Below are 26,191 nucleotides of genomic sequence, written 5' to 3' on the forward strand. Positions count from 1 at the left end.
TTTCACAGGCTACCAGGAAATATGTCATCATTTATAAAGGAAAGCAGTTGAGCAGCAGATAAAATATTAAACCCCCCCCCCCCACGGGTCACCTCCTGGGAGCAGGTAATTCTGCCAGGTGCAGTCTGTTTAAGTGGGACCCGGAAGACGGGCTGCAGGCTGACGTGCCGTTACGTTGCTGTGCGGCTGCAGCCTCTCATATGGCCTCAGAAGTTTCTGCTCATATTCAGAGAGGTTTGGATGTAGACAGAGAGGAGGAGGAGGAGGAGAGACTGAGCGCGCACACACACGCAGCTCTCTGCCGACTGACGAGACACACTCAGCTGCGATTAAACATTTTGTTCCAGTTTGTCCCCGCAGCATCTTTAAAGGACAGAATTCCCCTCAACATCGGGCGATTATTTTTGCGCCATTTTTCGTAGAGAGGCTGAATTAGATGGAGCGGCTTTCTCGGGTCTGGCGCACATAAAAACTCCAATAGGTAAGTGAGTCTTTGATATATTAATGTGCAATTTCGACATATTCTGGGATTTAAAAAAAATTACATTATAAAATAATGGCTGTGGTGTCATCGATTGATCATTAGAGTGGAGGAAACAACTGGTTGTTCTTCTGCAACACTGAGCTACAGTTCAAGGATGTCCGCTGCTTTTTCGCTGAGAATAATTGCTGCGTACGTTATCATCAATCAGACTCGTCACAGCTATTCGGATAATACCTAAAAACCTTCATAAAATAACGAAACGTGCACTTAAATGGAAAAAGACAACAGTCTTATCCATGACAGAAGATCTGTTCTACACTGCTTCCCCTACTTTCCTTTTTAACATTTCAATATAAATATTTTGTCTCGAGAAAACAATAACCTGCGCAAAAATTAGAAACACATTTAATCACTAACGCATGAATAAAAAGATATTTCCACTTGGGGTATGTATGATGTTCGAAAATACAAACAATAATCCGTGTAAATAGAGTACGCTGCCGTGGGCTGGGGTGCTTTGACTTGAAAATCCAGTTCTCGATCACCAAAATGGATTAGTGTTTCATCAGCGTGATATTAGTGACGACAAAGTATTCAATTGTCACGCTTTAAACACGCATAATGACTGGAGCGATCCTCTTTCATCAGCACAGAGAGCGATCCCATCACTACAGCACAGGCAGGAGAGGACCGGGGTCCTCACAGGCACGCACGGGTCTTACCTGCGTGCGTGTGTGTTGTGTGTGTGGAGACAGACACGTTGTAGGTAGTGAGCTTCTGAGGCCTGCCTTTTATTTCAATGAATGCTTCATGCAGGATGACCAGGAGATGCTTTAATTAATATTCAGTGTTCTGAGTGAAAGAAAGGCTGCATCTTCTGACCCCAAATCCTCTTTGTTAACTGAGGAGTTCATGTGATTCTGAAATGTTATTATTCTGAGCTCAAATGGGAGTGAGCTCTGCTCTCCCAGTACCCTCCAGGCCCTGCACCCAGCAGATATATGGGCTGGTGTCTGGGTGCTGGTGGCTATAAACCCCCTCAGTGGCCTGGCTCGATCTAATTAGCCGTGAGTAAAGGGGACAATAATGCTTCAGCTGGTTTGTGTCACTCTCTTCTCTTCAGCTCTGCTTATCTTCACAAACCCCACATGGCTCTTCACACACATATAAAGAGTCAAGCGCACACGCGTGCACACACGCACACACACACCTCCACTCTGGATAATGATGGATGACCGTGCCCAATGGGAACAAACAGGTAGATAAAGCCAATCCAATTTAATAACAGCTTGGATCGGAATGATAATCTTGTTGTTCATTAGCCACTGTGGCTGCACAGCGATACAGTTGTTACACACACTTCTCTCCCAGTGCACAAGATACATTAGAGGGGTCTCCAGTCAGGATAGCATCCATGTGAAACAATGCTGCTGTGTCCTTGAGAGAGACAGAGAGAAAGCAACAGTAACCCCCCCCCCCGCCCGACTCCACCCTCTCCCATCTTTTGTTACAGTACAGATACAAATGGGATTAATGAAGGTAGAAATTACAGAGCTCAATCCTGCTGAGTAATCCATTTGGCAAACATGCAAACAACAATGGGCATGCTGCTGTGGCTAGCCGGAGCCTGATTCACTCTCCAAGGCCCAGTGATGAGCACAGCCAGAATTACAACCCCCCCCCCCCACACACACACACACACACTCAAACACACACACACTCAAACTGACTGCTGCTGCAGGCTGATGTGACATGTAGAAAACATCAGCACTGTTCTAAAGATGGAGAGCATCATCCATTCAGTATCGAACAGAGGAAGCTCTTGTTTCTTTATATTAAACACACACAGACACACAAACACTCACACACACTATACATCTTTACTGTATTGTGAATTGTAATCAGTGACAATCAGCAGAATGTCAGTTATTCAGGTAGTCAGGCCTCCTAATTGATTGAATTTGGAGGTTAACGTCTATAAAGCTGAGGCGAACACACCACACACACACACACACACACACACACACACACACACACACACACACACACACACAGGCTGAAGTCATCAAGCAAGGAACAATATCAGGTAATAAAAGTGGAAACCTGTGAAAATATCAGCATATTAAATATGCATAAACCCCTTTTTACTTGGTTGGTGTCTTACTGATGAGTAAAACTGATGATGATGAATCATTGCGGGAAACAAACAATGTATGTTCTTTCATGGATATTTAGAAATAGATAAAAAAATTAATATTTTATACTTTTTTCAAATTAAGAGTATGTACCTGGGTTTTTGTTGAAAATGTGAATTTAGAGATCCATGTTTTAGCTTGTGTGTTGAGATTTCTCAGCTTTTTGTATAAATTTGTAGCAGTGCGATGGTTTATATTTACATCTGCCCAGTTTTACTTGTCTCTTCTGTTTTGCACATCATTGGACACACACACACACACACACACACACACACACAAACACACACACACACATTTCCTACTTTCTCTATCAGACGTGATTCACAGTGTTCACGAGATTTTCAGGATGTAAGAAATGTGAATATCTTGTGAAGTTATTCTACAGAGATAATATCAACTTCATTAAGTATTGGCAATCAGCCAAAACCAAAATATCGACACATCAGATATTGGCACACACACACAAAAAAGCATCAACATCGTGCACGCCAATCAAACAAACACACACACACACACAAACACACACTATGAGGTCTAATTATTTGAGCCTGCTACCTGGACTATTTTCATGGAATCATAAAGTAGCACTAATACCTGCACCCCCAATTATTTTGTAACGTCATGTCCCGGCGTCGCTGTGTCGCCCATCCGCAGCCTCCAATTATTTCCTCTGAATCACGTAAATGTTTAGAACCTGGAGAGTTTCTAATCCTGTAATTAAAACAGCAGATTACCAAGATTCATTATGACCCGTTCATACCAGATGCAAAATAAATAAATAAAATAAAAATAAAAAGGAAAAAAAGAGCAGAACACAAGAGGTAAAACAACACGTTTGAAACACTCAATTGTGTTCTCAATGACACTTTGATGAGAAACTGGTTTAGGTGAGGCCTCGCGCCCATCCCTGGTGCCACCAGGAGTGACGAAGGCGCCATTCGTATGCAAACCGTGTTTGATGGCTCTGTCCCTGGGACAAAACCACTGTTTTCACAAGAGGAATGCCCTGCCACTAATTAAAGACAATTAGGCGCTCACAACAATGGGGCCAATTTCGGGGTCATAAATCGACTCCTCCTATCTATTGGTTTTAGAGTTGCTGGGGTCGCTGAGTATTTACATAACAGCAGCATGCGAAAACAACACTTGCAATTATAGATGGGATTGTGAGGCTCAAACGGCAACTTCAGGTCTAATTGTTGAATAGTTTGGCGAGAAGTTGAGAAATCCAAAATCAATACGGAAAGGATCGTGATAAGGAAAAATATTCAATATTCTAAATAACATTTTGCAGATGGTTTCATGCGTGTCACAGGATTACACTTCTGATAATTAGAATAGCTGACTGAGGGAGAGACTTGGCAAACTGAATCTCCATGTGTGTTAAAATCTGTCTGAAAACACTTTAGTGGGCTTCGTGAGACCCCCGATAAACGATCCTGCTAATTGATAAGTCTTTCACTGCAGTGCAGGGAGGCTAGAAATTGATAGAGGGAGAGTAGGGATGCGGTGAGCCAATTGTAGCGGGGCTGCTCGTGATTGGCCGAGAGCAAAGCCCCGCCCACCGTGACTTGATATGGGATTTGTCTGGCGTCAGACACATCAGTCTGCGCCAAATCTCATTAATGGTCCTGCACACACTGCGCGGATCCGGAGCTTTTTACACATCACCGGTTGCGGTCAGCTGATCGACACTGCAACAGGTATCAAGAGGAAACGTTTGTCATCTGATATGGAGGATGCTTTTCTCTTTCTTTGCTGCGCGCTACTTTGTTTGCGACCCTCGTTTCTATGACCCCGACTTGTGCAAAGTTGATTTCAAATGTCATCCTGTGAGACCAGATGTAAACATTAGGATGAGTCACGGAAGCAGCTGCGGTGGTTTAATGTGCATTTCTGTCTCTTTGCAGGTATCAGAGAGGAGGAAGAAGGAGACGGGCTTATTTAAGGATTCTATTTCTGAACTAAATCAACTCATCTCAGTGATCATATTGTAAGGAGGATTTAACTTCCACTTGGAGGAAGCCTAAAACAACCCGGAGAGGCATTCAGAGGAGAGCTCAGCCATGGAGGTCGCAGCAGCCGACCAGTCTCGGTGGATGGCGCACCACCACGCCGTACTGAACGGCCCGCACCCGGACTCTCACCACCACAGTCTGGGCCACAACTACATGGAGCCCATGGCGCCTTTACTGCCGCAGGACGAGGTTGACATGTTTCTGAATCACTTGGACTCTCAAGGGAACCCGTACTACACTAACTCCCGAGCAAGGGTCACATACAGCCAAGCACACGGTAAGACTTAAATTCTGCATAAGACTGAGTCCGAGTAGCACAGTTGTTAACTGGCTTTGTTCAAATACAAGTGAAGTTTAATTCACCCATGAACAAACAGGACAATAATAGTGGAAATTATTCGTGCAACGTGCAGTCATTGCTCCAAGAGTCCATCTTGACATCCCTGGGTGGATTTACCGACATAAAAGGAATTTCTAGCAAATGACAGCGAGAGGAAAGGGAAGTGTGTCATTTAACCCCTCTCTGTTGGGGCAGGGGTTTCTGGAGGCAGGGGGAGAGAGAGGCACTTCCCGGATATAAAATAAAAACCGCAAATTTACTAATAACAATCTTTACTCCGAGAGTTGCAGCTGATGAAAATACTGCTCCGTAGATCAGCTTCTTTTTTTCTGCGCATATTTTCTCTATGTGCTGAACTCTGTTTCTTCTATATGTCGAAGAAAAGGGATACATATCCGAGCTGTTTTATAAATTTAGATTCGTGAAAACTAAATGTCGGGGTTGGGCGATTCTGAGCTTTTGACAGGTAAGATGTCTCCGTTATGCGTTGTAAACTGTAGGCAGGGGCAGGGAAGTAAAATACAAATGAGAATTTAAGAAATGTGTTTAAATTTCAGCTCGCCTCACTGGGAACCAGGTTTGCCGGCCACACCTCATCCACAGCCCCGGTATTCCCTGGCTGGACCCTGGGAAAGCAGCCCTGTCCGCCGCCCACCACCACAACGCATGGGCGGTCAGTCACTTCAGCAAACCCGGCCTGCACCCCACCGGCTCCGGCTATCCCTGCAGCAGTAGCACCGGCACAGCTCCGGTGTCGTCGCTCACTCCAGCGTCTCACTCGAGCCCGCACCTCTACAGTTTCCCTCCTACCCCTCCCAAAGACGTGTCTCCGGACCCCGGGCCTACCTCTCCCACCTCCACCTCGACGAGGATGGACGAGAAAGATTCGATTAAGTACCAAGTGCCGCTTGCGGACGGCATGAAAATGGAGAGCTGCAGCCCGCTACGCAGCGGCCTGGCCTCGATGAACAGCCAGGCCCCGGCTACACATCACCCTATCCCCACCTACCCGGCCTACCCTCTACATACACCCCACGAGTACAGCGGCAGCCTCTTCCACCCCGGCAGCCTGCTCGGCGGATCCTCGTCCAGCTTTACACCCAAGTGTAAAAGCAAAGCCAGGTCGAGCTCAGGTGAGTCTCACGAGTTTCTGCTTCACAGCACACGACACATCTGAGAGAAGCTGAGAGTCGAGGGCTCATCTTCCAAAATGATTTAAAAAAAAAACTCCTGTTGACCCTTTAAGTTATATCATAAGATGAGAAATTGCGATGTTAATTTTAATTTAATTTTTACTCATTTTTAAATCGCAAATTTCCCGCACTAATTCAACTCTTTGTAAGAACAACTTGTTGCTCAAGCGGTTTCTCTTGAAGGAGAAGAGTTATTTCGCTTCCTCCGCTCCAAACCTGCCCTGACAACTTTTATCTTCCTCTCATCGCATTTGTTAAACACCTTCCACTTCAAATATGTTCAGATTGAACTTATCGCTCAACTATTTCGTCAATGTCCTAGGACCAATCAGTGTGGGAATTTAGGAGTTCGAGAGGGACTGAAATGATAACAATTAACATTATTTGTCGATTTTTATGTTTTGATGGTTTGGGAAAAATATGCTTGACCAGACATGTAAAAAAAAATTAATGGTATAATTTATACGCAAACAAATGTCTAATTTACCGCATTAACTTGTTGCGCAGGCGCTCCAAAGTCGTTCGTGACATGGGTTTGTTTTGTTTCAAATGTGGCCTTTTTATTGCACTTAAAATGAATAGTCACGACGCCCTGGCTCCTGCCATATCCTGTATACCTCCGAGTGAACAAATCACGACCTCCACCCCGCCCACCACACGCACTAACAAAGACCAGGCGACAGAGCCCCGCTGTTTGTGTGTTTAAGCTCGGCCTTGGCGCGCACAAATACACCTCTGACACCCAGAGGATGAGGGTGAATTCAATAATGCTGCATCATCTTTAGGTTTGGGAGGGCAGCACATCAAGCAATCCTGTTTAATCGTTGGTTTTACTGTCGCAACGTTCCCGAAGTAACAGTTCCTAAGAATAAAACAGAGGTTTATTTTAATTTCCAGTGATACTGGTGGGATTTTAACAATTCTGAAAATGTGTATAATTTTTCTACATCTCTCACTTTCAACCAGTGTACACTCACACACACACACACACACACACACACACACACACACACACACACACAGGAACAGTTAAGAAGTTGCTCCTGTATTTATCAAAATTGCCATCCATTGTGGCCCAGTTATCTAACACACCTGGGCGATGCTGCCAGTCTGATAATCTGCCTGATGGGAGCATTTGAAGCAGGAAAATGTTACACGGTGACATTTAAAAGAAGCTGGGCAGCTTGAATCAGTAACACAAACATATCAGCTTGGACAATAAAGAGACTCTTATCTATGGAAGACGATGTCCAGTGCCAGTGATGGTGATTGATTGGTACACAAAATGCCACAATGACATTTCAGCTGTCAGCACATGTACCTTACAGTGAGCTGGCCCCAAAACACAACTCCTCCCCTTATACCTTTTTTTTTTTTTTTTTTGCAAGAAGCTTTCATCTTCCCCTTTTTTTTGTACAAAAAAAAAAATTGACACTAAACATTGCGTCATACGGAATACATTAGTACTTTCTGATCAATATTTCAATGAACAACTTTAACGCGGTTGCCAGACTTGTGAAACAGCAGAGCGGAAGAGAAGGGAGGTACATAAAACCAGCTGAGGTGCATTTCAAAAGAAGCATTTTTGCTCAGGTCAGACCCCATTGTGGAGGGAGGGTGGGACGCTGGGTGTCGCTGGCATTATAACAGGAATAATGAGGTGATGCTCTGGGGAGAGAGGGATACTTGAATGAATCTGTCGGTTAAGTAACAGGTCTTTTGAAGTCAAACCTGTCTGGGAGAGGAGGGCATGGGAGTAACTAAAAAAGTCCTGCTAATATTATTAGTATTAATTTACGTGAATATATTAACCTTCGAGAAACTTTCGAGAAACCCAAGGATGCTTTGTTGGAAAAATACAAAGAAAAAAATAATATGTTTACGATTTTACCCTAGGTTTTATTTCAGAATAATACAAGACTACAAGACAACAAATAATCTTCAACTGAAAGTCTTCTGTGTTTGATTAATTGCACGCAGGCTTTCATCAAAGACAGATACGCTGTCCAGCTCATTTAATATCGCCACACTGATGTTTCCCATCATGCCCCACGAGCTGATAAATAATGTAGTTCTAATTCCACGGTGTGTCTCATTGTTCTTGTTGGACACCTCTGGACATGTTCTGGCTGTGTCTGGCCTCCCCACTCTAGATCAGTTTACATAGGTGTCCATGACAGCTGTGCACGCCACAGCGCTCTGATCAGAACACGCTCCCATCACATGTTCTCCAGACATCACAGGACCGTCCGGGTCCTCTCGGGTCACCCTGCCCTGCTGTCCGAGTGTGAATTTTTTAATTATATAAATTTCTTCTTGTCTCCTCTTGATTTATATGCAGAGGGCCGTGAATGTGTAAACTGCGGGGCCACCTCCACGCCTCTGTGGCGACGGGATGGTACCGGCCACTACTTGTGCAACGCATGTGGACTGTACCACAAGATGAACGGCCAGAACCGACCACTCATCAAGCCCAAACGCAGACTGGTGAGTCTCTCTTCAATGCTGTACTCTGCGAGAAGGCACCCAAATATGAGCACAAAGCAGATGGCAGCAGCACAATTCCAGGAAAGTTATATTTTCCCTATGATCTTCCTGGAATTGTTTGTCCCTCTCACCCCCCAATGATCCGCCTTCACAGCCCTTTACAATCCTGCTACTATTGCCATTGTTCCTATCATTATTGCTGGTACTTCTGATACTGTCACTGATACCAATGCCCATGCTGCTTTAGTTAACACCACACTCCAGTAAATGAAACACAGCATGGACACAGAGCATTCTGGTTGGTGATGGACCACTGCACACGCACTTTTGACATTAACCCTATACAGCCTGGATACATTTCTGCATGGCAACATGTAGGATAATTTGGAATTTAATGAGTTTTATCTGTCTATCTATCTATCTATCTATCTATCTATCTATCTATCTATTACATTTTCTGTTATACCTAACTGGCTGCTTTGTAAACGGAAGCAAATATTCTTTCAAAGAAATAGACACAAAAATGTAATTGCACGTACATTGCACATGTTGAAATGGGCTGTACTCTTAAAACAACAAAACTATTTTACACTCTTATTTCACCTAGTAAACCCCTTCTGTCTTTCTTTTTCTTTTAAAAATCTCACTCCCAGAATTTGTATGTCACTTATATATTTGAGCTGTTTTTGTCATAGTTAAACTGATAAATTTGAGGTAGAAATATAGAATAAACTGCTTTTCAGTCATTTAACTAAAGTAACAGCTTCAATGATTAACAATGATAATTATAAGCACTAATAAATCACATTAATATTGTTATTCTTTTTTACATTAATCGTCTCTGAATTTTTTTCCCCCGTGTACTCAGGCTAATTATGTAGGCTGCAGCATGGCTCCAAACAGCTTCGTTAATGTTGGCAGATCATTAGATAGGACAAAAAGAAAATGTCTGCTTTTATAAACCCTATACCATATGATTATTATTAGGCCTATAATTATGATTACGATGATTATAGTGTTTTCTGGTGTTCCTTGGCCACCTCATCGGCCCTCTCCTCCCCTAAGGTCCTTCGAGTTTCCATCGGTCGGCCCGTGTGGCTGCAGCTTTTGCATTTTCAGCTCAAGTGTTTGTTAGAGTTGTGTTCAAAGGGGCATCCAGTTGTTTCCTATCCGGATATCTGCCCGGCCCAGATAAGGAAGTCAGGCTCCCGGCTGTTTCCGCCTTCCAGCAGCGCGCTGCATTCTCTCTGGCCGGACTGACATGTACTGTAAAGAGATTATCACAACAGCGGAGGAGCCGCTTCTGTGCAGCCGTGAAGGGGCCGAGAGGGGCGGGCACTGGAAAATACACGGATTTATATTCCTCTCGCTGGACGATCTCAAATGTTTCTCTTTAGCGTTGTTATCAAAGTTATTTCTGATAGAAATGCGCGGGGCTGTGACAACCCCTCCACCTGAAGCTGATTAGAAGTAAAAACCTGGATGCAGCTCGCAAAGCAAGGAGCCGGAGGGTTCTCGCATGTAAAGTTAATGTTTCTGATTATGTGTGAAGAATTGATCCGTAATGGACGCAGGGGCGCATTACCAGGCAGGACAACGGGTCTTATACGACTTGTAGCCCAGTTTCCCCTATCACGATAACCACACAAGGCCTGCATTATGAGACGTTTTCGTCGTGATTTATGTCATTGTTTTATCATTTATCAAACACGGCCATCACCAGCAGACACCCCATATGTTACTGCGCTAACAAGAAAATAGTTGCAGCGGCGGGTATTTATTCATTTTTAGATGGGATTTTCCAGTCGCTGTTTAGTTTCCTCGAAAATCACTTGTCGCTTTAGTTTGCGCCTTTTAGGTTGGGAAAGGAAAGTTGGTGTATGTGAAATACAGCGTGTTTTCGTCAGCGCACGACCTCTGTCGACACGTGAATGCGTTAATATTCATGTTGTGTGTTGTTTTCGAACAGTCCGCGGCCAGACGGGCGGGCACCTGCTGCGCAAACTGCCAGACCACCACCACCACACTGTGGAGGCGCAACGGGAACGGAGACCCGGTGTGTAACGCCTGCGGCCTTTACTTTAAACTGCACAATGTAAGTGGAAAACAACACGAGAGTTACGCTAAAGTGTGTGTGTGTTAGTGTGTGTGTGTGTGTGGGGGGGGGGGTGGTGGGGGGGGGGGTGGTTGTTAACTGGTCAAGTGGGCGGACAGCTCGGATCGATTTAGGAGCAGAGAAAGTGTGAGAGTGTGGAGGCAAAGCCGGCTCACCCTGTCAAGCAGAACCCACCAGGCCTGTGTTTTTATTAATCCTTCGTTGTTTCAATGGGAGGCGTGAGTCCCCTGAGAGGCTGCGGGCGGGACTGTCATTCATTGTAACGGCGTCGGTTACACTGATGAGGATTTGTCTGAAGCTGCTCCTTTCAGCTCCAGCCAGGCTCTCATCCACATGTATTCATATGACGACTCTGTTTGGTTTGAAATTGGACAAAAGCTACTAAAAAGCCCCTGAACTCAGATATATATGCAAAACAGCTGCTCATTATTTATAGCGTTTATCTCACACCGCTCTAAATTAGGCTGTTGTGAAAGACATGTCTGTTAACCCTGATGATCAGTGTGATATGTGACATATTTCTGGTGACATTTTAAAGTTGTGAGCCAGTAAATGATCTGTAACTGACAGCAAAATAAATCTGGTCCATTATAATGGCGTATTCATGGCGTCAGCACAGCTTTTGTCCTGGATGTTTGAGCTAATGTGTTGCTCTCCACAGGTCAACAGACCCCTGACCATGAAGAAAGAAGGCATCCAGACACGCAACCGCAAGATGTCCAGCAAATCCAAGAGGAACAAACGATCAGGGGACGGCTTCGATGAGCTATCCAAGTGCATGCAGGACAAGACCTCTCCGTTTGGCAGTGCCCCCGGCCTCACAAGCCACATGACCCACATGGGTCACCTACCCCCCTTTAGCCATTCTGGACACATGCTGCCAACTCCCACGCCCATTCACCCTTCATTCGGCCACCCCCACCACTCCAATCGCTCACCAGTCTGGGCTGAGCCTCATTGAGGCCCCTCCAGACCCAGAACTCCTCTTCCTGTAAGAGCCGTCATGTCGCCAATAACATTAAAAGGCCCCCCACATTATGCCGGAAGCTGAGCAGACTTGTGTCATCATGTACAGTGGTTGGAGGGGAGGAACTTTCATTTGGACTTAATGACTGAAGGTTGTGTCGAGCCTGACCTTGGTGATGGAACCATGCGGAGAGCAGGACTTCAGTGACTAGATGGAGAGCTAATGTGGCGAGGGCTTGGCGTGTTCCCCGGGTGACTGAGGCTTGGAGTGAACAGAAACGCTTGTCATTCTTTTTGCTTATTTTTACTAAGTCACTTTGGTACCCACCTCTCGTTGACCCTGTAACAGGAGACTCATGAGAGGTCTTAAAAAGAACCCCTGTTTTCACCTCATCTCATTCTACGCTTGGATTCATGCACGCTGTCTGTCCCCAGGCCGTCACTGCTGTGGACACAGACGCCTCAGTGCTGGAAATCTAACACAGACAGCTACAGCACCTCTGTCATGTAGCAGTCAGACTACATTACCCACATACCCCTGCGCTCCTCACATGCTGGATTGTATACCACCACAATGTTCACCTGTTTTTAATAATGGCCTTTTATGGAAAAAAAGACACAGTAAATAGAGTGTTTATAAATGCTTAATTGCTATTATTGTTGTTATATTTGATGTTATAATTATTGCTACGATAATTTATTTTCACTCTTTAAGCTTTCGTCAAAGACACATGGAAACTGTTATGAATTTAATTTCATGGTTGTTAGGCAAAGAAAAACACTGACCTATCTTAGATGAGAAGTCCATGAGCTGTACGTTTTTATCATTTTTTCCATCTCACAGAAGTAAAAAAAATGAAAATAAAGTTTAATACTTAAGCACAACCTGTCACTGCCTCTTCAGTCTTTCATTCGGAAGGGGTTTTCCACCTGGTACCATGATGTCATTGACCACTGAATGTAGTCCCCGTTCAGTGTAAGCTAGGTGTTACTGTCACCATCTTCTGTCCGACAGTTATCAGCGAGGGTTGCGTTTCATTAAATAGTAAATCTAAATTGCAGCTTGCCAGTGTCGTACAACAATGAGGATGACACAGTGATGATGCTCTCTGATGACTAGTCACCCTTTCATGTCATGTTTTGCATTGACACACCAAAAAAGTAACAGGCGCCATCTGAACATTTTTCTTGATGGGGAATCCAAAAAAAAAAAAAAAAAGGCGAATGGATGCATGGACGAGTCCATGCAATGGAAAAGCAGCTTTACACACACACACACACACACACACACACACACACACACACACACACACACACACACATACACACATACAGTACAAACATACAATGAAGAGTGCTTGATTATTAAAATCATAAGTGATATCAGATGTATCAAGGGAAGCTCTGTGATCCCTTAAGCGTGGAAATGCTTTGGTCAGGCTCCTCCTCTATCTGTGATGGCGTGTTGTTAAGAGAAGGCTTCTTTGTGGTGCCGAGGCCCCAGGCTGGACCATTGTACCCAGACAGCAGGCTCCAGCGAAGGGCTCCAGAGAAACACACACACATGCACATACACATTTGACAAAACAAACTCTAATTCACACCCTTATTTCATCAGGTAAAACACCCGACGTCTTTTTATGTGGCAGACAGGGTCCATATGCGAGGAACACTGAGTCATGAGTAAAGTTCAGTGTGTGTGTGTGTGTGTGTGTGTGTGTGTGTGTGGGGGGGGGGTGTTGTCCCTGTGCCGGCCGCTCTTGGCTGCGGTGATTGGAGTGAGAGGAAGGACAGCGGGTCTTTAGCAGGAGAGAGAAGAGGAAGGAAAGGCAATCAGGCGACCTGAGCAAACACGTGGGGGTCTGCTCAAACCCTTTGCTCACAGATGTGCATGCAGCTGAGGCTGCCAGGAAGCAGGCGTCGACTCTCTTTCGCCCTCATCTCATGCTTCTTCTTTCTCTTTCTTTGTTTTGTTCATTTTTTTCACTATTGCTTTCTAATTTGTTCTATTCTACTTTCCTCTGGATTTTTTCTCTCTTTGTTGGTCATTTTTCTCTCCCCTCCCATTTGGAAGATTACAGTAAAATAAAGAGGCTGGAGAAACTTTGAACAGAGCCAGTCACTAATGACTCTGCTCCATTAGGGCCAATTTGAGGTCATCATCACTGAGTTCAGCGTGCCCTCACACACCCAGAGTACAAACCATCCGATGAAAGAGTCCAAACTAAAGGGTGACTACCACCCCTCCCTGAACCCTCCACCCTGCTCACATCTGCTGGACTGCAGTGGAGGCTGATCTGTCGGGGTTTCCCACAGGCTCGATCACTTCAGATTGGAAATAATATTTATTCAGGGATTTCTATAGGCACTGTTTTCTTTGCAGTGTGGCTCAAGTGCTCTGTTGTCAGCACTCACAACAATCGGAGTAGCCTTTTTTTTTTTTTAGAGAGAGAAAGGAGGGGTGGGATCCCCCTCATCCACTGACTGAACACCAGTGAAAATGTAACACACTGCTGCCAACAAGCAGTCCAGCAATCTGTGTGTAGTGCAGCGCTGTGGGTGCTGCGCCATGAGCAAGCCACTGCTCCGTCGTGTTGTGTGCTGCTGCAGCCAGTGGGTCTGCTTGGATGGGCTTGGATGGACTCCCAGAGCTTGAGAAGAGGGGGTGTGGGGTGACGCGCGTGGGGTGGGGGGGCACTCCTCAATGAGGCCCTCCAGAGGGAAGGAACAGTCCTCCCAAAAATAATACAGCAGTCTGCCAGACTAGTGACTCCCAGTGCTGCCGTCTCCTGAACACACTTATCCTCAGACATGAGCATGCATGTGTACACACACACAAACACGGGCTGCGTCCAACAAAGCTCCTCATGTCTGACAGAGACAGTGTTTGTGTGAAGCAGCGTCTCATCTCCTCAGGCTGAAGCACATTAGGTAGCAGCACATGACATGAACCCTTACCCTAGAAATACACATTTGGATGAATGTTTGCTGGTTTTGCATCTTTTCTCCTCCATTACACTCTATAATAAAAGGGCTGTGCGCACTTTTTATCCTGACTACAGCAACAGCCAAACTGAGCAAGACATCCGCTTCTAACACACATCATGAATTATGTGACATGAAAAGAGCCATAAAATAGGATGTTACTTATCTTCACTATCAGAGTGGCGTTCCACCGAAGAGATGAAGAACAGAGATCTTAGACGTGGGGTGAACATGGTGGCCACCTCGATCAGAGCACGGAGAGGTTTACGACTTCAACCTGGAACTGGATGTTTCGACTCATTCCGACTCCCCACACCTCCTTTTCTTGCTCCCTTCTGCTCTTCCCGTTTGTCCTCATCAACCCCACCACCAAAGCTGCAGCTCGTCCCCACTCATTCTCCATCTCTTCATTCCCCCCTCCACCCCCCTAGTACTCCCACTCTTTCCTTGTCTCCCACTCCCCCGATGTATTTGTTTTTTCATGAAATTGAATTAGTGGAATCAAAAGGTATTCCGACCATCCCTTTGCAAAGTTGAGTCAGGGAGAGAGGGACATTGAAGATGAAAGGAAATGGAGTGCAGTTCAGATGCATGTCTAAGTGAGTGTGTTGCAATGGGGGTTGACCTTTGCCTGGGCCTAACTAAAAAAAGCATCGCTCCTTCCTAAGACCCCTAGAAGGATATTAGGGCTTCTAGATGGGACAGTATAGAGATAAAACAAACATGGGACATGTATCCCTGCCTTTATTTGTCACGTTGGCTTGTTTGTCCACAGTGAGCAAAAGGAGAACTAACTAGTTCAGATCTCTTGAATTTCTGAGCTGTGAGAGTGACAGTGATTGTGCTACAAAAGGACCCACGGTGAACTTCCCCTTTTCGGGACTAAGAGGAATTCATAGAAACACACCTCTCAAAACATCTGACAGGAAAAACGTGGGCACATTCAGTAAAACACCTGCTAACACACTACTGCATGCATCTCATGGATGCACCATTGAACCAACAGCTCTCAAAGTAGTCAACCACGACATGTAACAGTGACGCACTCAGTGAAGCGTTGACAGTAATAACTGACACTCGGAGAGTCAGAGCTGACAGCTGATAATCAGTGATGACCTCTGTTGACAGGATCCAACCACATCCTGACCTGTCAGAACACCCAATCTCACTGGTGATCTCCTCAAATGTCAGAAATTAGTTGAAAAAGTCAAATGTGTCAGATGGAACATCTGTTTCGCCTCCTACGACCCTTTTACGCCATTTTATACCACCTCAGGACAAACACTGAAAGCAACTAGCTAGTTACAGCTGCACATCAAGCCTGACTGAGGGCATGGCTTTTCATAGCAATTTAAAAAAAGGAAAAGAAAAACAGGAAGTGGGACGTTTGTACAGGAAATACTTATGTTGTACCATTAGAACCAATTAAGACAATAGGAGTCTGAGAGGGACAGTTATAAGAGATTGATTACAAAAGGCAAAAAAGTTTGATCCTCCTGCCCTTGCAAACATATTTGTGAGTTAGAATGTGATGATATGAATACATGTGTGTGCATTTATAAGTATATATGTGTGTGTGTGTGTGTGTGTGTGTGTGTGTAGACACTCACAGTCTGGGTTTTGAGTGAAGCTAACAATGACCGATAAATATTTTGTTGCAACCAACACACTAAGAAACCGAAGAACCAGTCAACCGCTAAAAAGGTATAAATGCTTACTCTTCAATTCACTTCAGATGAAGACCAACAATTTTGAAGTAACAAATGTACCTTTGAGGGAAACTTCTTCAAAACCTACTGTTTAATTCAGAAATTTTCTTGTCTGAAACCCTTTCTTTTGGTGTGCAGGTCTTCTGATTATGCTGTAGTAACAATTCACCTACCAGCAACTTGTCGAAAGTATGATTGTCAAAGGTGAAATTTACTTCACTTCCTTAATTTCTCTGAAAGACAACTCTAAAGACCGGGCTCACATTTTAGAGGAGTACACCAATATCTTCTGCAGGTATGTTCTTTGTTCCTCATTTTTAGTGTGAGAAAAGCAGATAGATACCCTGACTCTTCTAGTCATCAACAAATGTTATGTTGATCAAAGTTATGATCCAACTTTTGACATTTTAAATCACTGCATGCAGTCAGGAGAGTAGATCCAGCTTTCTATCTGACTCTAAAGTAACAACATTAATACTTTTGTATTTGACATGTGAGATGGTTTTCTCTACTGCCCCACTGCTAGCATACATTGCGGCTAAGCTAGCTAGCAGCTAGACGTCCAGTTGGGGTTTGGAGCTCCATAAGACACACGGAGAGGACACGAGGGTATCTACCTGCTTGTCAAGCCATAAAAAATGATGAACAATGAGCCTATTTCCCAAATATTGTCATGTTAGTTAAATAGGAGCAGAATAACTGAAAGAAAATTGTTCATATTAATCAGTGGTGTGTGGGTGATCCTGTTACTGCAATTTGTGATTATAAAAAGACTTTCTTGGCAGCAGAAACCAATACTGAGGTTTATGGGTCCAAAGAATTCCAGGTTGTGACAACTATGTCATGGTCCCTGGTGATTATACCCTTTCACAGAAGTTATCTACTTGCTCATCGCTGCTTACAGGGGTGTTCATGTTGTCTTTGGTGTTCTCTGTTTGGACACAATCCCTGTTAAAACGAGGCATTCAGCTCCCCTCATCACATGAACTTGAAGCAATTCGGACTAAGACCATTATGAATTAACATGAATCATCTGACTGTTTATTCTGCAAAGTTCACACATTCTTTGCTAAATCAGCTGTGTGTGTAAACTGTCTTCTCAACCCCCCATAAAAAAGCAAGGTTTGTGTCCTGTCACCTGGGACTGGGAGCATTCAGGAAGCTCACCTGGGACCGGTATACAGTGTTCAGGTCTCATTCATGCATTCTGCTGTGCCCCCACCCCCCACCTTCCCCCTAACCTGCTCTGACAGACAAATTCATCCCCACTGTCTGAGGACAAATGAGCCTATTCATGTCGAGGCTCCCATTGACAAACCTGGAGGCAGGTACAGTACTCATGTCCTGGAGGCTCAGGGGAGTGGGCGTCTGGACCTGCCATCTTCTTCTGGACTTATATAACATCCCTCACCATTCCCAGGACTCACCCCACCCCACTGGCTTTCACTGGCAGGTAACTGGAGAAAGGTATGAGTAGGGGTGGCCAGGGCACGGAGGCCCATGGGCCCGGGTATCTATCTTGGATGAATCCTCTGGATTCCCTCACAGTGGCCTGCCATGCAGTACTCAGCTCCCTACTTTAGAACAGTGATGGTATCTTGTGTGGTGTCTTTGGTGACATAATGATAGCATTTCTGTTCAAGCACAAATCTCTCACATGGGCAGACTCGTTTTTACAACAAAGCATAACAAGTCAACATTCAGACTGAAAACAGCCACACGTAGGGGGCAGAGTGATCAGGTGGATTATGATGTAGCGCATCAAGTAGGAAAATGCTTTTTGCTCAGTAGCATGGTTTTATAAGTGGCAAGTGATCACCAAAGCAGCTGTGTTTTTTTTTTGTGGAGATCCCAAGTTTAAGTCTCTGATACATTAATTCATCAACCAGGAATGTGATGTTATGCTGCATTTTTTCAGTTTCAAATTGATCCGAACACATCTAAAGTCTGCATCCAAATCCTGGAGCAGCCCTCCCTTCCAGTGTAACTTTAAAAACGTCAGAGTTTGGACTAAGTGATTATTGTATTCATGAAGTCCATGAAGGGGTTGCAGAGACAGCTCCTGGTGAATAGACTGCTTTTGACAATCATGCACAATATATGTGTGGTGGTGATGAAGTTCCCCATTATGCTCTAAATGTAGCAGTTATTGGTGAGCCCATGTGTTGTGTTTGTTGCCAGAGTGGAGAAATAAATGTGATCACATCTCTGTTAGTATTTGTGAAGACTTGCTGATGCTAACTATGAATGAGAGGCGCAAACTGCATTACCACTCAGAATTCAGCCAGTGTAGGTTTGGCACATTCTACTACATTAGGAAATACCAATATCTGAGATATACTCATTACAGGAGATGCCACATCATGGTTAGGGCAATCAGAGAATTTTACTGGACTGAAATGAAAAATTTCACATACAAAATCTCTAGATGCGCAGGTGTTTGCTGCCAGCTGTTTGCTGCCAGCTGTTTGTTACACTTGAGATTCCTTTTTTGGGGGGGTTCTCATTTAATGAAGTAGTCCGTTGAATAAGAATAATTGTGGTTGCTCTAATAGTTTGTTTTGTCACTCAGTGATAATCCTTGCGATGATGTTCTTGGTGCAATCAGTCCTCTGTAGCTTTCTCATCACCTGTCTGAATCATTTCAGCTCACTTTGGAAATATTATCAGATGATACTAAATAAAGCTCCTGGTAACAGGTATTTTATATCATGGAAAACCATAGATACAAAAACATGAGTTGATACTATGGGATAAGAAAAAAGGGTAACCATCTTTTGACAAAGATAAAAAGGATATTAAGATATGGGAAAGTAGCTTTTTTTTCCATGTTATGCAGGCTCGCAGTATTGTATCTAAGAGATACAATTTTTAGCCAATTCAAAACCTCCAAATCTAGGGGGGGCTGCGGCGGCATGCAACTTTAAAGTTGAGATGTCTACTGTTATACGTGATAATCTCAATTTTCTAGTTGATTTACATCCCAACACTTACCTGTGGTCAAAAGCTTTGTTTTTGATTGAAAGTGAATGAGGTTGCGGAGCTTTTCCTTTAAGTTGTCTGGTCTCGGTTACAGAACTGACCACAGCTCAGTGCTAAAGCACATGCAGCTTGTGAGGGACGAAGTGGGATTGCAGAACAAATGGATCATCAAAAGCTAGGTGAGAGAAAATTATCTTCACAATTACAAATATCATGAATAACACGTTGGCCTCTTTGAGATTTCTCAGTTGATACTCGTACTCTTACAAATTTGTTTGACTCATATGGCCAAATATCCCAGAGGGAAAAAGGCCAGCCAAGCTTCATGTAATTCTTGCTCATCTTGTCTTTCATGCAGAAAAACTGCACGAGGTGAGGGCATCAACGGACAACTTTTATCCTCTGCTTCCTTTGAGATTTTGTTGTGTCTTCAGGTTCTCAGATACCACAAAAACACAAAGGGACAATGGCCAGTTTTCTGAAAAAAGGACAACAACCATTAAACCACCAAAAGGGCATCTTGGAGAGAGCTGGGAAGTATCTAAGTGTTATTTCTACAGGGCGAGATTGTAGATGATTAGATTCAAACTAGAGATCATCAGAATTTAAAAAAAGAATCCATCACTCTTTCTAGGTTTTATTGGTCCGTAAGCATAATAAGACTTCACTTCCAACTTTGATCAGCAAACTACATTCAAATCACCTTTTCTTTGACTGACGGAGGTTAATTTTTGATGCAGGTGATGACAAACTCTAAGAGTAACATGTGGTGGAACAGGGGCCCTGATGTCAAAGAAAAAAAAACATATAAGACAAAACATCCACATAATCGACTGGGCATACAGCCGTCACTCTGTATTTAACTTTTATAAACCGGTTTCAGGGCATGGAGACGTGTGCATTCCTGTAACCATTACACTCTAGATGCCAGAATTCAGACAGAAATTATCAGTGGCATCGCTCGCACTCACACACGCACTGCAGGCCTATCTGTTGAGGATCGGTATGAAAGACGTTGTGCTCACTCATTGGCTCAGTGGGATGTTGCAACCCCAGCACCTAACTGGTCCTTATCTCCCTTGAGCAGACTGCACAGTTTGATATGCATCTGTCATATTTGTCGGAAAGAAAAGACACCGCAGTGAGAGTCCGATGAGTAAAAAAATAACAAAAAAATGGGCCAACGACAAAAACTGACTTCCTTGCGGTCTCTGCATGACCGAGATCATTTGCTTGTTGAGAAGACGTTTAGGACAAATACATCCGACACCATTATGGAGGCAAAAAACTATAAGCACACATATTCTCCCTTTTCTACACATAGTGCACCTGAACACTACGTGCCTGCACAGATGTACATGCTGGTCGTCCAGTCTAAACTCACAGAGCCAAAAGAAGATTGTCATCATTCCATCGTGGCCGTCACCATGACGACAGATAAGGCCCTGTCCTCTTGTCGTCATAGTGGCCTTGCATCAGCGTCATCAACTGCAGTGGCAAGCTGAGCCTCTGACTGTGTGGGTATGAGTGTCTATCTGAGGGCTATCTGACCTGATAAGAGCTGGGAAAGTGACAGCAGGATGAAAAGTTAACCACTGAGCTGCTAACTGCATTAAAGGTTGCAAAGAATATGGTGCTGCAGACACGTTAGCCATGCACGTACATTGCTCCTGACACAGCCATGTAGATAAATGGAAACCAGATCAAACACCCTCCTCCTCCACCTACAAGTCACATCATTATAGAGGTCAAAGTTCATGTGGGCATGTATAATCTCATCTCATCATTTTCTTTGTGCGATATTTATTCCTCTGATTGACTTTTAGCCTACCAATCCATCTTTAATTGGCATCAAACACACACAGACATACACACATTATACACACAAGAGGCATGCATGCAGGCATTCATGGAAGCCGACACACGCGCACATTTGCGCGTGCGAAGAGAACATCTAATCCAGCTCAGCCACCCTGCCAGTTGAACAACTGGTAACACGGTTAATCACCCATGTAAAAATAAAGACAAGACCAAATTGACTGATAGAATTATTCCATTTACTCGTCTGATTAAAACATTTCACCAATGCCATGGTTCAGTGGAGATCATCTCGAGAAAGAAAAAAAAGAAAACATCACATGAAAATTAATTAAAAGTCAGTGATGTACACGGCTTCATTCAATTATTGGTGCAAATAACAGGCTCTGTAGAATGATGACTGGCATGCAGGGGAAAAGCTTGGAAGAAAAATGGGGAGCCACTTTGAAATGCTTTAAAAGGGCACAACAGTCGTCTTGAAACAGGAGACACTTCCTGCAATGGAAGCTCTCTGCTGAAGAGAAGAGTGAGCATTTTACGACACACTTACTGATGGCAGAAATGCTTGCTGGACACGGGCTCATTGGTTCCTTGGGTCACAAAGCCTTGCTCCCGGTTTGACATCATAGGCCGCTGGGGTCAAAGTGAAGTGTGCTGAGACAGTTGGGTGAAGACCCAACAATGAGCAGAGAAAGGCACAGCGAGACAAAGGAAAAGTGTGGCGACTGAGAGAGTGTTCTCTGATTCGTTTCCTTGGCAGAATGACAAAACTGTGTGGAATGTTGTGGAGAGGGGAAAGAGAAGTGATCAAGAGCTCAAGAACGAAAAAAGGGGGGAAAATAGATGACAGACAAGGGCAGAGAAGTCTGCTGAATAAGCCAGGATGGCCTTCCATTGATTCATTTCCCCTTCCCAATTCTCCTTCCCTCTCTTGATAATGCACCACCATTAGCAACAATCCCACTGTTCCTTTCAGCAGGCAAAAGTTTCTGTCCGGCATGACGGAAGGAATAAAGTGAAGGTGAGTCTCTGTATGTTGAACATAGAAGCTGCATACACACAACAGCTATGCATTAATGAGAAAAACAACAATGAAATAATTAACTTCATAAACAAGCATGCACACACATCCAAAGACACAGCTGTGTACTCCCACTCAAACACACAAAATTACAGTGGCGCAGACAACAGCCTGCTGCCTCTGTCAGCTACATTTCACAGTGGCCGATCAGAGCCAGGAGCACCAGGCTTGCAGCCAACCACTGGTTATGTACTGGGTAAATGCAACCATCTCGGCTGCATGTAGTTTCACACACACTCTGTAGTGTGACAAAACACACAGTCACACATACAGGCTGTGTGATTTTAATGTGTCGTGAGCAGTAGATGTGACAGGATATGATAAAAGCCCCACATCCATTCTGGTTGTTTTTAGTGCCTTTTGCTGTGTGTGTGTGTGTGTGTGTGTAAGCTTTGGTTTTTACTTCTGACAGTGACAGAGGATGGATAACAGGAAACAAGGGAGCCAGGGAGGGGTGGTAACAGGTACGGAGCATGAGTGTCACACAGTAGGTGACTAGGGTGTGTGTGCGTGCGCCATTTTTAATGGGTATAAATGTTATTCTGTTCCTCGTCTGATGCGGCAAAGGCGGTTTTTCTTGAGGACTGTACTGAAAACTCATGTTTACACAATGCTAAGTCAGGTCATGAGTCATTTATGCAGTAATTCAACAGTTTCAATGTAGTTTGGCTTCATTAGATGCCCATCATGTGACAGCAGTCAGCCAGCATGCCCCCCTCCATGGCTCCTCTTCCCTCCTGTGTCTTCTCATGCCCGTCTCTTTCCCCCGCTCCCCCACCCTCTACTGGCGCCTGTACGGTTAGTTAGGGATTGCCACAGGACATCATGTGACAAACAAGCAAACACACACACAAACAGGCTGCTCTGTGTGCACACACATATACACCAGCAGCCATTCGAGGGTTAGTGTTCGCACCAACACATTCATTCGTCATTCTCTCTTCCATTGATTTCTTTCATGTGGGCTAACTTGAATGAGCAGTAGGCCGCTCCCAACAATAGAATCCATTCTACTGGCAGCGTCAAGGCTGTGTGTCCATGTGTATTAGTCCCAGCAGTGGCCAGACACACCTTAAGGCAAAATGTTATCACTAACTAAGTAGTTATAGCTTGGCTGAATTTAGGATCTGTTTCTTGTTTGTCTATGTCTCAAGTTAATTTAAGCTGGTTATGAATCAGTTAAGTATATGGTGTGTCCTTAGTGACTGTGTCGCCTTTGATATTTCTGAGAATGAAGACAGTTAAGGCTTCAAGCGCTTTGATTTATTTTGGGGATTTCTTCATTTTATGAAGTATGGATGTTGGAGCAACAGGAAATATCAATATCTGTACAGGACGCCGATACAATGATAACACCCTGCTGATCCCAGTTGATCCCACAACTCATTACTCAACCTCCTCACCTACAGCAACCACCCCTGCCTGGGTTACACTGAATCCCCCCTCCCAGTCTGGCAGTCCTCCAACATCTGAAACTCTAGATGACACTAGTTCTGCCCTCTCTACAAAATTTAGGAAGCCATTAGCGGCATCAAATCATTACTTCAGGAGAGGGCGATGCGTGGGTGGCTTTATTCACAACAAAGGAGAGAAAAGACACAGCAACAAAGGTATCATATTTTACCCAATTTAAGTTATTTCATTATAATAATGTCCGTTTTTCAAATACATAATGAAATGACATTCATATTTAATTGAATCAGTGAGCATGAGGGCAATACTGTCCCTTTTTATACTTAAGGCCTTGTAGAAATACAAGAGTACATGTAAACAAAATGAAAAACATTCATATGCTGCAACCATTCTTTATATGACACTAACTGAAAGAATTGAAGCTGTTGTAGTATAGCTGACAGAAATTTCCAAGTGGTAATGGTACAGTAGAGACAACTAGTTCCCTGTCACAAGTTCAAATCCTTTTGCTTTTCCTGACTTTCACTCTCCCCCTTTCGTTACTGCACTGTCACCCCAACACTAATCCAGTTCAAATGTAAACAGGCTTAGGTCTTCATTCCTCACTTAAACCGTATCAAATGTATCAAAGCGGAGGCTCAGTGGTGTCCCTGGCTGCAGAGGGGTCAGACTGGGGCCACACGGGGCCACACACTCTACTCAATTAGCCCAGTCAGTGTGTCTTCTTAACCAACACTATGTACGGTCACCAGTGAATGTCTGTAACTACCTATTTGTACACAGCACAAATGTGTGTGTGACTGAATGTAAATGTTGCCATGCACTGGGTTAATAGGTTAGTTCATGGGTATAAGGGGGATGTGTATGTAGTCTGTATGTGTATGTGTGTGCGTGAGTGCGAGCGTGTGTATGTGTGTGTGTCTCACACACCGTTTCATAGCTCCTTAGACCAAAGGGGAAAATATGTGAAAGGTTGTCTGCAGGCTAAGGACAATAATACAGTCTGTGTCTGCAGTAAAATTATTTCTCTGGTTAAGTCAGAAGCCCTGGAGGAGTCCTCAATGGCCTTGAGAGTGCAATGCTCTGAATGTCCTCTTTTTCTTTTAAACATAACACATCCCCTTTCAGAATTGAAACACATGAATTGTGCAAGCTGGTAACAGTTTCTGCCTTTCATCCGCTATCCAAAACAACTATTTTTAACCATGAGCAATTTATGAGACACAATCAGTGAATCATTATGTCACAACTTGTTACCGGGAAATAGATGTGTTTACTTAAGACCAACAAATGTGTTAAATTTATCTATTTTATGGCTGATTCAGATCTGACATTGCGCTCTCATTTGAAAAAATAATTTGGCCATTTCTACTTCTGTCCTGGGGGACATTCTTACTGCTCACATGAAATAGTTTTGAAATAGTTTTCTCTAGATAAAATCCTTGTTTCTACCCTTTGACCCTTCTTATAATGTGTTGGTTTATCTGTGGTGCAAATGTATGTGGGAATCAACCACAACTAAGGCTCTCATTATTTTACTATCTCGTTCCATCGTAGAACATGCGGAGGAGAGGAACCATCCCTTGAGATGCTACAATCAGGTTTGTTGTCAAACTCCAATCTCATCAGCAACAAATAGCTTATTGCTCTTTCAGTGCAACAGCTAATTGAATGAAATCAGTCTACTTCGCAAAAGAATTGACAGCACAGTTACACACCACAAAGTCCAGGTTCATCCAGATTCATCCGAACAATGAATAAATACTTATATTGTAATAATTTCCAATTTTCAAATTGGTGATTTCTTCCTAAATATGCATCAACATTAACGGGTTTGATGACTCTCAGGGTCCCTTAGGGGCCGTCCCCTAGAGAGGACCTCCTTCCAATCTCAATCCCAAGCCCATCACTCTTCCTTAGGCACTCAACTGTCAATCTGACCCTGATCTGGGAACCCAGTCTTATCTGATCCTCCATGGCTCCCTCAGGGGTGTAAGGAGGTAGTAATGGTGGTGGGCTGTCTAAGCCAAGCCAAGCCAAGCCAAGTCTACAGACATCTCTATAAAGACCTAGCATGACGGACCACCTAACTACAACAAGTTGTTTAAAGTGGACAAAAATAGGACACAAATGGGTCTAATTGATGAAACAATATTAACCAGTTGTCTAAGCCCTGTTTTTTTGTTGGGAAAAGAAGAATCATAAATGTAGTCTAGAGTGATGGAAGAAAATGAGTCCTTCTGTGAACAAATTAAAGGAGTGCACCAACACCAACAAACACACCTTCTTTCTTCTCTGTGTGCATTGCGGAGCTCCAGACCTCCACAGAATGGACGATTGGTAGTTAGCTTGCTTGCATTAAAGCCAGCGATGGGACAATTGCCCAAAAAAGGTTGACAATCCA

The 26,191-nt window shown here is 44.0% G+C and overlaps 1 protein-coding gene across 3 annotated transcripts; it reads left to right on the forward strand.

Moving 5' to 3' along the window:
* Positions 1–210: 210 nt before the first annotated feature.
* Positions 211–12,695, forward strand: gata2a (GATA binding protein 2a). 3 transcript variants are annotated; one of them, XM_086198626.1, is made up of 6 exons: positions 211–481; positions 4,590–4,974; positions 5,595–6,169; positions 8,559–8,717; positions 10,687–10,812; positions 11,495–12,695. In XM_086198626.1, the coding sequence occupies exons 2-6, from the start codon at positions 4,746–4,748 to the stop codon at positions 11,792–11,794; spliced, it is 1,389 nt and encodes a 462-aa protein (XP_086054752.1). In that variant the 5' UTR covers positions 211–481; positions 4,590–4,745; the 3' UTR covers positions 11,795–12,695. The 3 variants fall into 3 exon arrangements, with proteins under 3 accessions (XP_086054752.1, XP_086054753.1, XP_086054751.1); XM_086198627.1 differs by lacking the exon at positions 211–481 and adding an exon at positions 4,264–4,382 and having other exon boundaries at positions 5,595–6,170; positions 8,572–8,717; XM_086198625.1 differs by lacking the exon at positions 211–481 and adding an exon at positions 4,264–4,382.
* The last annotated feature ends 13,496 nt before the right edge of the window (positions 12,696–26,191 follow it).

Source organism: Aulostomus chinensis, chromosome 3 (assembly GCF_037954235.1).
Source record: "Aulostomus chinensis isolate RoL2024-O1b breed Wild chromosome 3, RoL_Achi_v1.0, whole genome shotgun sequence".
Classification (NCBI taxonomy): Eukaryota; Metazoa; Chordata; class Actinopteri; order Syngnathiformes; family Aulostomidae; genus Aulostomus; species Aulostomus chinensis.

Coding starts and splice junctions, on each gene's coding strand:
- gata2a (XM_086198626.1), top strand. CDS start 4,746: ATGGAGGTCGCAGCAGCCGACCAGTCTCGGTGGATGGCGCACCACCAC. Junction 4,975..5,594: donor CACATACAGCCAAGCACACG/GTAAGACTTAAA, acceptor TTTAAATTTCAG/CTCGCCTCACTGGGAACCAG. Junction 10,813..11,494: donor TTTACTTTAAACTGCACAAT/GTAAGTGGAAAA, acceptor TGCTCTCCACAG/GTCAACAGACCCCTGACCAT.